Source organism: Xiphias gladius, chromosome 7 (assembly GCF_016859285.1).
Source record: "Xiphias gladius isolate SHS-SW01 ecotype Sanya breed wild chromosome 7, ASM1685928v1, whole genome shotgun sequence".
NCBI classification, from domain to species: Eukaryota; Metazoa; Chordata; class Actinopteri; order Istiophoriformes; family Xiphiidae; genus Xiphias; species Xiphias gladius.
In genome coordinates, this window is record NC_053406.1 from 12,619,698 (window position 1) to 12,632,525 (window position 12,828).

The 12,828-nt window shown below is 39.8% G+C and overlaps 1 protein-coding gene across 3 annotated transcripts in view; it reads right to left on the reverse strand.

Annotated features, from left to right (window-relative positions):
- Positions 1 to 554: 554 nt before the first annotated feature.
- Positions 555 to 12,828, reverse strand: part of pdgfd (platelet derived growth factor d) — a 49,034-nt gene continuing 36,760 nt past the window's right edge. For all 3 annotated transcript variants that reach the window (XM_040131078.1, XM_040131077.1, XM_040131076.1), the window contains 3 exons: positions 11,850 to 12,063; positions 4,591 to 4,808; positions 555 to 2,066 (listed from right to left, as the gene is read on the reverse strand). In XM_040131078.1, the coding sequence (XP_039987012.1) occupies positions 1,932 to 2,066; positions 4,591 to 4,808; positions 11,850 to 12,063 (567 nt within the window). In that variant the 3' untranslated portion in view covers positions 555 to 1,931. The remainder of the gene's footprint in view (positions 2,067 to 4,590; positions 4,809 to 11,849; positions 12,064 to 12,828) is intronic.

Below are 12,828 nucleotides of genomic sequence, written 5' to 3' on the forward strand. Positions count from 1 at the left end.
CTCCCAGATAGCATCGGTGACTTACAGCACACACATGAACATATAAGTGCCACCAGCACACATCTGATGGGGTTTCACTGTGATTGAGGAAATCATCTGTGTCCAGTTATTCTTTTTTGTCTGTCTTTTAAGCGAAAGTAGTGTGTCAAATCCCATTTTCTCTGTGTGAATCCAGCCTGTAAGCAAACGTGTGATGGTGAGATACATGGGAGGTGATGATGGAGAGATGACAGATGACACCGTCTTTTATTTCTCACAGCTGGGTCACGTGTATGGAAATAATATGCAGTTAGTTTGAATTCTTGCTCTGTTGCCTTGATACTCTGGCTATCTACACAGAGACACAACATACACACACTCGCACGCACAGTCACATGCCGACCATTCACATGCTTGTATCTGCTGCCAGCTCTCACAGACTGTTGGTAACCCTCCGCCCCTTAAAACAAAAGGACCTCTTCCTGAGCTGTTACAGGCAGACTGACACACACGCACGCACACACGCACACACGCACACACGCACGCACACACACACGCACACGCGCACACACACACACATACACTCTCAAGTATCAGTTGTATTTTCAGCAGGGACCAACAGCATTACTCTAATTCCCACAGATCTCTTTTTCACTGTAGTGCTGCTGCAGACATGCAGAGCAGAGGGTTAGAATGTGATACATAAAAGAAAAAGGCTGCTTGCCAAAAAAGCAGGACATGCTGATTTTCTTTGTTATATCTTGAAAGTTGTTCCTCTCTCAGCTCTCATCCAGGACTGCTGGTAATCTACAAATTGGAAGCTTGATTGTCCTTTCTGTCAGCCACCTCTCCTAAAAAACTTCCTCTTTGTCTCTCTTCCTGAGCGTCTTTCCCCCTGTTATGTGTTTAGTGTCTGAAGATTGTGGTTTTATCCATGCTAGCAGAATTCCGGTTAGCAGTGGAATGCCAGGAATGTTCAGAAAAATGGGCAGAGCACAGCGGCCTGATCTGACATCTCCTTTGATGTGTTAGAGAGTGAGTGATGAAGGGAGTGAGAAAGAGTGTGTGTGTTAGAGATGGAGTCGACGAGAGAGAAAGAAAATGAGCAGGAAGTGGAGGTACAGACAAAGGGAAGCATGAATATAATCAGACAGGAATGTGTGCAAAACCAAAGGAGCCCTTCACTGGAAAATAGAGCAGCGAAGAATTCAGCATAAATAACTACAGTTTTTGTCTTTGAGTAGGAGTGGAAGCCTAGAGTGAGCATGTGTGTGAGTGTGTTAGTGTGCAATTCAGATCCGGAGGGTTATAGTTAGCCTAATTTCACATCAAGATAAAGTGTTATTTTGGTTTACACTTCCTCCAAGTCCTCTGCCTCCTTCCTTCTATCTCACGCTTACTGATCTCGGCATGTTCCTGGCAGAAGAAGTGCCTGAAGTTTCTAGAAACAGTCTTATTATAACAGGAAGAGAGACATACATGTGAAAGGAATAAAAAACTGTTTACATAGCAGTCTAAGTCAATTCTATTTCAATTCTATCAATTTGGCATCCATTAAACGTCCAAATGTTTTTCAGTATTTATTCTTTGGAGGAAAAAAATTGAAATGAATTGAAAGTGAATTCCTCTGAAAAAGGTCTGCTGTTATTTTAACGCTTGGTGCACAACTGATTTTTAAATTTGGTCTAAACAGTTGAGATTTAAACTCCAGATTGCAGGAAAGTTGAATAACAAATATTTTTGGCTGGAAACATTTATGCAAATACAAGTTTGGCCTGTGTACTGAGGAAATGCCAATGTGTATGATATGAGCTGCAGTTTGCCAGTCAAATTGTTGCTTTCTTCTTTGCTGCATGTGTCTGCGTTACTGTTATTATATTAAGTCTGTTGCAAAATAGATAAAAGAAGAACTTGTCCAACAGTTCCAGATGCATGTGCCAGTCTTGAGTGTCTCAGCGAGGGGGCTGGAATGGACATGCACACTCGCACATTTCATGGTGTGTGAGGAAGATCTCATCTATGACCCAACGCACCTGCGGCCTCCGATGGCGCTGATGCAAAGTGACCTCTGGGGCGTACTTCAGCACCTAAAGGTGACAGAGAGTAAGACAGCAAGGATGAAGAGACAGAGAAGCGCACAGATTGTTCCCTGTCTTGTTGGTAGGTGTTAAAAAGGCTTTGTCATGTCAACATGCCAATAAACCCCATTTGAATGTAAAAGAGCAGAAGACATAAGAAATGGTGAGAAAATAACAAGAGTCTTATGTTGCCTTTTTATGGACATCAGTCATGACAAAACAATGCAGGAGTTCAACAGAAAAGAGAAACACTGCTCCCTGAGATGAATTGCACGTGTCACAAAAACTTGACATTGAAGCAAGTGAGGGAAGTCAAAATATGGATAGATAGTAAAGGCAAGGTTTCTGAGAAAGCAGTAGTGTAGCATGAAACTCTGGAAACCATACAACACAATTACATATCAACAATTCCCCTTATTAATCATAACTGACTACACTGGAATCCCTGTATTATTTTAAAATTCATTCATTTATTATTATTTGTTTTTAGGGTAACCGGGAGCTGGAGCCCTTCCCAGCAACGATAGATGTAGGACAAGCTGCCAAAGGATTTGCTGTTGGCTGTGCAAAGAGAAAACATTATAGAGTAAGTGAGGGAAGATATTAGACATCAGGAATTTAAAGTAAATGAAGGGATTTAGCAAAGCAGTGTACACACAGATTACAGATGTTCACAGACTGATATAGATAGTATATGCTGTTTTTACTATGTCAAGAAGTTTGCATATTGTGGTTTTAAACAAAAGCTTTACAGTTCTTTACAAATGTGGATTCAAAAAAAGGTTACACGTGTCTGTTTACACTAAGTCTATAAGAGTGCTTTAGAATTGATTTTACGGTTAGATTTAGTCAAAATTTCACTATATCTGAATTTGCTGCAGATAGTCACATTGTTCTCAGCTGTGGCCTCTGATGTGAAAATAGACTGGAAGTACAAATTGTTCCTCAAGGGATACAGTGAATTTGTTCTCCAGAGCGAAAGCGAAGCTGCCCATGATTTATGCCAGGACTTCCCAGCACTGAAACAATAGTCTTGTTGATAATGTGTTTCTTTAGAAGTTAAGTCACTGAAGACAGCAGTCACACGCGTATGACAGCCTGCAAGGAGAGGAAGGGAGGATGGAAACCTCTCATGAACAACACACACACACACACACACACACACACACACACACACACACACACACACACACACACACACACACACACACACACACACACAAACACATAACCACACATGCAGGCAAGTTCTATGTACATAACGTATATAGAGACACAAACGCACCATTTTCATGCTCTCATACACAGTGACTTGCACACACACACACTCAGATACACATTCCACAATTACAATCCAAATCCCACTTTTGTCTAAATTCCTATTGTATGATTTTTAACAGTGAGACAGAGAGAGCCCTACAGACCATTTTTCAATAATGAAACTATAGAAGAACAAAGACACAAAGAGATGGAGGAAAGACAGAGTAAAGAATGAATGACAGGCTTAAAGAACAAGAATGGTGTATTGCAAAGGGATAAATTGAAAATGGGAATTTGGAGGAATGACAGGATGGAGGAAGCCCAGAGAAAGAAAGAGTGATAGAATTCTAACAATGCGTTGAGAGAGATATGGAGAGATTACGAAGAGAAACACAGGGCCAACATAGAAACAAATAGAGGAGAGAAAGTGGAGGGAGAAAGTGTGACGCTGTTGGTGCATTGCTGCTTCATTGTGGATGCAGTGCCTGCCTCTCCATGCCCAGTTTCTCCCCGCTTCACCCTCCCTTCCTCACTCCGCATCTACATCGCTCACTTATACACACACCATCTTTTTTAGCCCCTTTCAAGTATGCGCCTAAAATGTGCTGGAATGTTTGCATGTTAGTCTCATGTTTGAATGAACTACTGCATTTTCTGTAACACCTCCAGCAAAGCTCAAGCCTAAATTAAATGCTGTCATGTTAAAGGAAAGGCCACAGTATGCACAGGGATATGCAGAGAGCTACTGAATGCACATCTTTTTCTGCCTTCTTAAAAGCACTGCATGTATTAAAAATAATAATTTTTGCATGTATTCATGTTCAAGGAAATAAAATCAGTGTAATAAGTGTAAAACGATATAATGAGTGAGTCCATTTTAAGTTGTAAAAGTGATTCTCCTCATGTCAGATCAATTTATATAATGGTGTTTTAGTTAATGTTTCCTTTCTCGTGGTGCAGGGTGATAGAGAGAAAATCCTTGAAAAACCACAACAATCATCAGGCATCAGTCACCCCAAACATCCATGAACAAGAATATGCAGCAAATACTTTAAAGCATGTGACTAAATAGGAATTAGGCAAAGTTACAACTAACCTCGAGTAATTTTTACTTATGCTGTTGTACGGTTGTACTGAACAAAATTTGCTGCGGAATTCTTTATCGACTGAATGAAAAATTATGAAGTAACTAATGACAAAATCTATTTGGAAGTCTGGGTGATACTTTGATTCTTTGAGTGTTCTGTGAGTGTTTGAACTGTGTGTAACCGACCTCGTGTAGTTTTAGCGTCGTCTTGGAGGCCTGACAGGTGCAGCCGTGGTTCCAGTTATTAGTTCCACAGCCACAATTGCCTCCGCAGCGTTTGACCAGCAAACATCGAGGGAAGAAGACAGCGTTGGTGGCCCTCAGCTCCTCGCGCAGGTTTACAGAGTAGTTGCGCGGGGTACAGCTGTACCGTTTGACGTCATCATAGAGACGGTTCAGATCAACTGGACAGTGTGAGAGAAAACTACTCATTAGTTAAGTTTTTGTGCTCTTTATCTTTATTCTTTGGGGTGTTTTTGCAATACACTTATCATGGCAACTTAATTTTTCTTTATTTTAATATACTGCCTCTGCTGCTGGTGGTAACACAAAATACATCCCTTCCTCATCAACTGGTTATTGGAGAAGTTCCTATTGTGTTATACAGTAAACAAAAAACCAATAGTTGTTTTTCTGTTACAGTACTGGCCTGCAATATAACAGTTTGAGGAAGGGTGAGAGAGACAGAATGCCATTTTGACTTGTACAGTTATGTCTTGTCTGTTGATTCACATCATAAACAGAAATATGTGGCATATTGGACACAGAGATGAATGAAGAAGGAAACAGAAAGAGGGTAGTGGGTAAGGCAAAGTAGCTGTGAGTCACTCTAAAAATATGCTCAATATTGACTGAACGAAAAAGGTTGCAAGATGGAATGAGACTAATGGTTATGAACTCAGTTGCGACAAGAACTGACTATAGATGAACAGTTAGAGAGATGACCGGCAGAAATAGAGACAAAGATGCAGAAAGAGAGAACACAAAGGCCAGAATAGGAAGCAGGGGCCATTAATTGATTGTGGATTGGATGTATTGACCAAAGTCTTTCTTCATGTCATCACTTCGGAGAAAAATCCTTATCATCTGCGCACGTACGACCTTTGTTCGCTGAATTGGCCTGCAGTTGTTCAAAACTAATTTCAAGAGAATCAAAGGGATTATGGGACAAGCTGATGGTAAATAAGAGACCAAAGCACTGGTCCAGAGGGGAAAAACCAGGAGCTCCAGAACATGGCGCTTGAGTAGAATCTGTCTGTGTTTCTGTACGTCTCACTAGTATTGGCATTAGAAAGAGACCACTGTCAGAATGACATACAGTTAATGCACAGGTCACACTGAGGTCACACTTTAGCAGGTGACCATTTCATTTGAGGCTGCTGACTGTTTGTAAGGCAAAGACAGATTTTTAATGTGTAATTTGCTTAAGGAAAGAACCATAGCAATCATCTCCAGCGTTGGTATCGATTTTCTAGGATGATGATATGAGTGACAAATGAAAGAGTGAAGGAGACTGAAAATTTATTTTCTGTGAAATATAGAGAGAGCAATTTATATTGCTCATATTTCGAAGGCAATCCAGAGTGACCCGAGGTGATTTGAAGGACAGAAGAGACAAAAAATTAAAAAAAAAAAGAAAAAAAAGGAATGAGAGTAATAACAGAAAGGATGGCAATTTAGCTTTACCTTACGGTAATGTACATAACTCAGTCGATCTACTGTACACTGGATAAAAAACATTTAAGTTATAAACTTTTTTCTTTAAAGAAAGGCAAAAACCCTCAATGGAATGAGTTGATATCACTTGTGTCCAGTGCAGTTTCATTTGTTGGTAGAAAAAGAAAAATAGAAAAGGTTAAATGAAATGCCTCTATGTCTTTTAAGTGGTAAACCAGGAAAAACGTGTAGTTACTATTCCACTTTGACTTGTGTATAATATCCAGTTATCGGGCATTATTGCTGTTGTTCTTTTCCATCATGGAGAAAAATAGACAATTCAGAAGCCTTTTCATATTCTGGAAATAAGCTCTACAGACTTGCTCTGGTGATGGGAACGTAAGGACTCACTCAAAACAGCCTGACTGACATTATTACGCAATAGAAAAGTAGGTGTAATTTGCCACTTTTTGATTTATTTGACTAATAAAAAAAGACATGTAAAGGGTTAAGGATATTTCCCTAACGGTGCTCCGGAGGTTCACAGGGGACATCCTTCAGCACCTTGGGAGGCCCCCACTGGACTACAGACTGACGCTTCACTACCTGCAGAAACCTCTTTACGAAAGGGTGACTGAACAGCCCCTCAGCAAAAGCAACATGACGAGAAGAAATTGCTGATGCATTCACCTTTTACGGAAGAATGCAACTGTCCTCTGTCCAAAAGAAAGTAGGGGAAAAAGCACTAAACTGATCAAACGGTAGTGGGTTGAGCTCCTTAATCCCATAAACCTTACACTTTTTAGGCAGCGATGGAGGAGTAAGTCTGTGCACATGGAACCATAAGTCGCTACCCAAGAATTGGCAACTGGCTTAGTGTATTGTCTCAGCATCACAGTGGCAGCATCAGCAGTTTGTTTTCTTTGGTAGATAATGGTTATGTTTTTCATTCAGGGGCTATCAGAATGACTGTATGATTGCAGCCTGACTCTCTCCGAGTACTGTAAATGTAATGTAGCATGCTCCTGGGCAAAGACAAAGACGACAAAGCAAGTGGTGTGGAGATCTTACACCATTAACTATAAGAAAATACATGAAGGGTTTGGGTATGATGGCCAATTCTACAGCCAGCACAAGGTGGGGTTGATTGTTTCATTCTTTTTCCCCAAACAAGTCTACCCTATTAACCACATAGAGACAATTTGAGGACAAAGCCTGGGTGAAATGGAGGAACGCTTTCTTGAAACACGTCAAATATTCTTGACGTTCATTTTCAATTAAGATGACTGAACTTTTCTTAGGTCATTACTGAATTTTTCACTTCACTAAAATACAAAAGGCTTTTGCAACGCAATACAAGACTAAAGGACCTGTCAGAAGTGATATTTGCAATCTACTACGTTTGGTTGAATTGGCTTGCTTTTGATATTTGCTGCAACAACAACAATAAAGATCAGTCATACAACAGAAACTGTCTAGAAATCACATGTGCATCGGATCAGTGTAACAACAACAAATCTGCTTGACGTGTCTGTGTGTGAGTGTGTGTGTGTGAGAGAAAGAGAGACAGAGAGAAACCAAAGGGAAATGCAGTGGTGGTCAAGGGAAAACTAATGGCATTGATAATCGATAAGCAATTGTTCACAAAAAGAAATCTTTGCAGTGGGGGTTTCCATTCATGACAAAATTCAGCCCAATGAACAATGAACAACAATGAAGAGATAGAGAAAAGAGCAGGGGATATGATCATTTGCTTTGGCAGTACACAGCGAGAGATGAAGGTAGGAGGTCCACCATTCATTCTGTCCACGTTGATTGTGGTTCCATTGTGGTAATAAAATTGCCCCCATATATACCGAAAGTGTTTTATGTCTTTTCTGTTGCATGGCAAAATGACAAGAACATAAGATTAGACATATGAGGAATATAGAAGAGAAAGGCAGCAAACGAAAGCTACTGTAAACGCATTTGTATGTGCATGCGTCTTACAGACAGTCGTGTGCACATCCACTATACAGTACAGTAGGCTAAATGAAGAAGTGGATTATGTCTGGACTTGTGTGAGTATTAACAGGTTAAAAGAGGACAACTGATTTTGTGTGTGTCATGTTTCAAAAAACCAAACAGGGAGGTAACGGGGAATGTACTGGTGCGTATTTTGGATGAGTGGAGACAACATTTGGGTGAAAGAAGTTCTGCTCATTTGAATAAATCGGCATTCTTTTCTAAACTTCTCAACTTTGAAGTTGGACTTGTATAAGTCAACAATATACTGAATAGTGTCGAATGTTTAAATGGTATGTGAACACAAATTCTAGCACTGCTAGGAAATGATCGATCCAGCTACAAGTAGAAATAGTAATGTGCTATTCTGTACCCACTTCTTCAGTTTTTGTACCTCAATTGTAGATTTAAATTAAAACATCTAGGGCACTATCATTCAAAGTATATGTGTCTCAACAAAAACCTATAGGGCTAATGGAAAACAAATAAAATATGTTGAAGAGACCTGCTTTCCATGTCTTCAGGATAGAACAGATTCGTCTTGTGCTAAACTGTCAGAATGATACTACATACTATATGCAGCAGTTTGTTAATAGTTTATTTATTTATTTTTTGGGGCATTTGCCATTAAAGAGCTACAGTATGTTTCATTTCACCACAGACGCATTAACAACTACCTTAGCTAACTTATTAACGTAAGGTGTGACATCATGGAGGGCGTATTCAGCATTAAGAATTAATTTTAGTATCTTGAACCACAATACAAACCTGTCATTCTGCTACACTACACTATAATATAACTTTGCTCACAGCCTAATCATAGAAATCTTTTCTTCCTGCATCTCCTTTTGTTGTCAAAATGTACAGGCTCCAAAAAACCCATCTTTTCTATTTATGTGATTTTACTTGAAGAGCAACATACCAGATTTTCAGCAAGTGATGGTTTCATAGTTGATGACAGAATTGTGGAGATGTCAAGAGTCATGACAGGTGTCTCTGATGTTTGTTTACATCCCCCAAGGTGATGCAAGTCGAAATGTAAAGGAGCTGGTACAAAAGCACACTGAGTCACCTGCTACTGTATTGGCTCTGATGTGCACATTCAGGGCTGTCTTTTAACACCAAATGCAGAGGAAAAACAGGTATGTGTGTTTGTGTGCGCATTTATGTGTGACGATGCAGGCACATGTCATGTGTTGGTGTTTATGCTTGGAGTGAGCAGGCATGTATATGTGTATATGCTGTATATGAGAGTGTGTGTGTGTGTACTTGCAAGGCTAAGCTTGTCTCTGTTTAAGGGGAATAAGTGCAATCTCACAAACGCAGTGGTGTGGAACCCTGTCAGGGAGTGGGAGAGTGAAAAAAGACAGTCAGAAAGATGGAAGGCAAGCAAGACTACAGGAATGACTATGTCACTCTCACATCCACCTACATGAAAAAAGTATAGTATATGTGTATGTGAAGAATATATAATCTGCTCTAAATTTCTATGCTTGTTTGTCTAAGTATTGTTAAGATTTGATTTTAACTTATTTGTGTGTGAGGCTGCATGTGTGTGAGTTACTTGGACTTAAAAGTATCCCAGTTAATGTTATGATCAGACTTACTGTCCTTCATGGGAACAAAAGTGGGTGTGAACTACTGTGTTTGTATCTTAATGAAAACAAAGCTGAGCTGCTGACTCTGGCAGGTTTCTGCTCCGCTGCACAGGTTGAATTTCCAATTAGAGAGAGCTACATTGGTACAGTGTATCAAAGATCTGCAGCACCTATGCACCCCTTTGTGGCGCTGCAACGCGCACCAACTCCCCATATATGGAGCTGCCTCATGCAAGCCGAGCACACACATGCACTGATAAATACAGATAGATTTGCTGTCAAGTGCAGGCGAGAGATGCGGACGCACAGGTGAGAGATATGGGATTGAACATACTCAGGTCTGTTGCAAGGTTGAATAGACACACACACACACACACACACAAACCTGAGCACATTCTCCACATGAATGACATGTCTGTGTGTAATAAGTCTTTGTGTGCCAAATTTTCATATCTGCTCTAAGACGTCCGCTCTAGCTGCGCATCCTAAGGGCAAAATCGATTGCCTCAGCAACTGCAGGTCATCGGCACTGACTTCACACTACAGAGTTGCTGTGAACTACTGGTCCCGTCTCGCCTTAAACCTGTCACTGACTCACTATTAGACTCCCTAGAGGGCAAACTGCTCATTTGACTCAGGCACTGCCGTTGCATTATAATATGAGCAGGGGCTACTTTTTTCCAGAAAATTAAAAAAAATAAAATAAAAAAGGTAAATGTATATTAATTTCTATGTATATCATTTTCAAGTTCAAAAATGGTTTTCACACCCAAACTCATTATAATGCTGTAACTCTGTTATTACCATTTTTATGTTCCACACAGGGGATTAAACTGCAGGGATGTTTCTTCTACCTTTCTACATGCCAGAATAAGTGTGTAGAGATACACTCAACCACCAGACAACCTAATATTATGATAGCCCTCTAACTTACTCGACACAGACTGGATAATGTAGTTTCAATTGAATATGCAACACTTCATTAGCACGGTTTCATTCGCTATCACCTGTGCTATATTTGATCATAAGGCAGCAATCTGGCTCCATCACAGTCATTACAGCCTTGACTAATTATTTTTTTCAAATTACCAAGCCCCAGACTGCAAAGCTGTACCGCTGAGTTTTACGTATAGCTCGAGATGTGAGAATGTGATTCCTGCGGTGTGGGTCTTTCTTGGTCAGCACAAGGCTACACACTCTGCCTCCCCCTCTATTGAACCAGCTACCTTCGACTGCACCAGACTGCAGCGAAATTCTGTGAACGCAGCAGAGTAGTTGAGGATCATCATCTGCAGCATAATAAACCAGGATGAGAACATCACTGCTCTGATCTTCCTGGTACAAGTATCTGCTTGACCCATTTGATTCTTGTACCAAGAGAAATATTTAAACCAAAGATGTTATTTTAATGGCTGCACAATTTTCTCATTTTACTTATGCCTGATATAAAATATTTTGTATCTCCGGAAACTCTGAGATATTCACTGGAATTCAAAGCAACATTTTGCATCATTTTTTTATATTAATATAATTTTTAAATGACTCTATTTGACAGGAAAGGGTTGTTACTACTCCTGAACGACAGTATTAATCAATCAGTTATCAACCCTACAGCTCAACGCAGCTTTAAGACACATGTAGCCTGTTGTTTTAGTTTTGCACATAGATTGCTTATGCATACTGTACATACAACACAGCATTTACCCAGCCACAGGAGCCTGGTTTTCATAGGAGTTTATATATTTGGTGCTACTTGGATACCAAATTGTAGGGCTAATCTGTGCATTTGAGACAATTTTAATTGTGTAAAACTGGAGGTTTTGTTACTTTGTGATTCTTTACTTATTTATAGTTTGATTGCATCCATTGAATAGTAAATAGTGTCCTCTTTAATATGTCTACTCGTGTTTTTTTGTTTCATTTCTGCATTATAAAACTGTATTGTAATGTGTCAGCACATAGCATCTGCAGCAGTTCTATTAGAGCCAAATGAAAGTGATTATTGTCATACTAATAGCACAGTCATGAAAGGGCATTGTATACGTTTTTGTTTGGTGTTCTACCAGCCTGACAGACTGTGAGACATTAATACATGTCTTTAAAATGGTGTACATACTGTATGTTTGTTGGACAGCATCATGTATAGGTCTCAAATGGCTTGTAAAACTTAGAAATTGTATATCTTACCTTTATTGTGTCTGCTTGCCAGATGATAGGCCCTAGATCTATAATGTATGTGTGTTTGAGTGTAGATGCTGTCCAGGTCCTGTCTCCAGGTGTCTGGGTTCAGGGATCTGAGAAGCTGCTCTATAGTGTCAAAGGCAGCTATGGTCCGGTCCAGATCCTCCAGGGACAAAGGAACCTCTGTGACCGTGACTGCCATCTGCCCTCCACCACTGTCCTGCAAAGAGCAAAGGTCAAAAGGTAAAGACAATAATTGTTATTATTGTAAGCTTTTCTAACATCAGCAATTGGTTATTTATATCATTATTACCTACAGCACATTACGAAAATCACAGGTAGCCATGTGCCAAAACTTTCTTGAAAATCCGTGGAAAAAATCTTGTATTGAATCAGATGGATTTACTGAATATTTTCAATCAGGTTTGTGTATGAAATGTGGAAGCAATAGCTTTATGCATAGAGAGAGAGGAGGGCTGCTTTTCTGAATTTGGTGAAATCCTTGACAAATGTTCTTGGTGTTTAAAAAATACACGGTTTCTTTCCAAGCATTGAAAAGATATCCAAGAATTCAGGGGAAGGTTTGGAGATATCCACAGATGACCTACGTACCCCAATGAAAGGGAGAACTATGAACATAAAGGACACAGTCACCGTTGGGCATTCGGACTCAGATTCCTCTAACACGTCCAGATCCTTGCCTGAGATTTCAGACAGAGCTTTTAGTGAAATGGAAAACAGCAGATGTTTTGATCTGATGAGCCATATATACTTATATACTTTTGAACAGGATTTCTCTTTATATGTTGTTAGTTTTCCACTACACTGAAGATTGTCAGTAAAACGGGAACAGAAAAGTAATAATATATCACACAGTTGATTCCTAGAAGACCAAGCTGCAGGCTATTTATCTAGATAGGAGGCAATCGCAATCAAATTCTTATAGCATGCTTGTGACTTTAGCTGACATAATCAGCAGTCAACC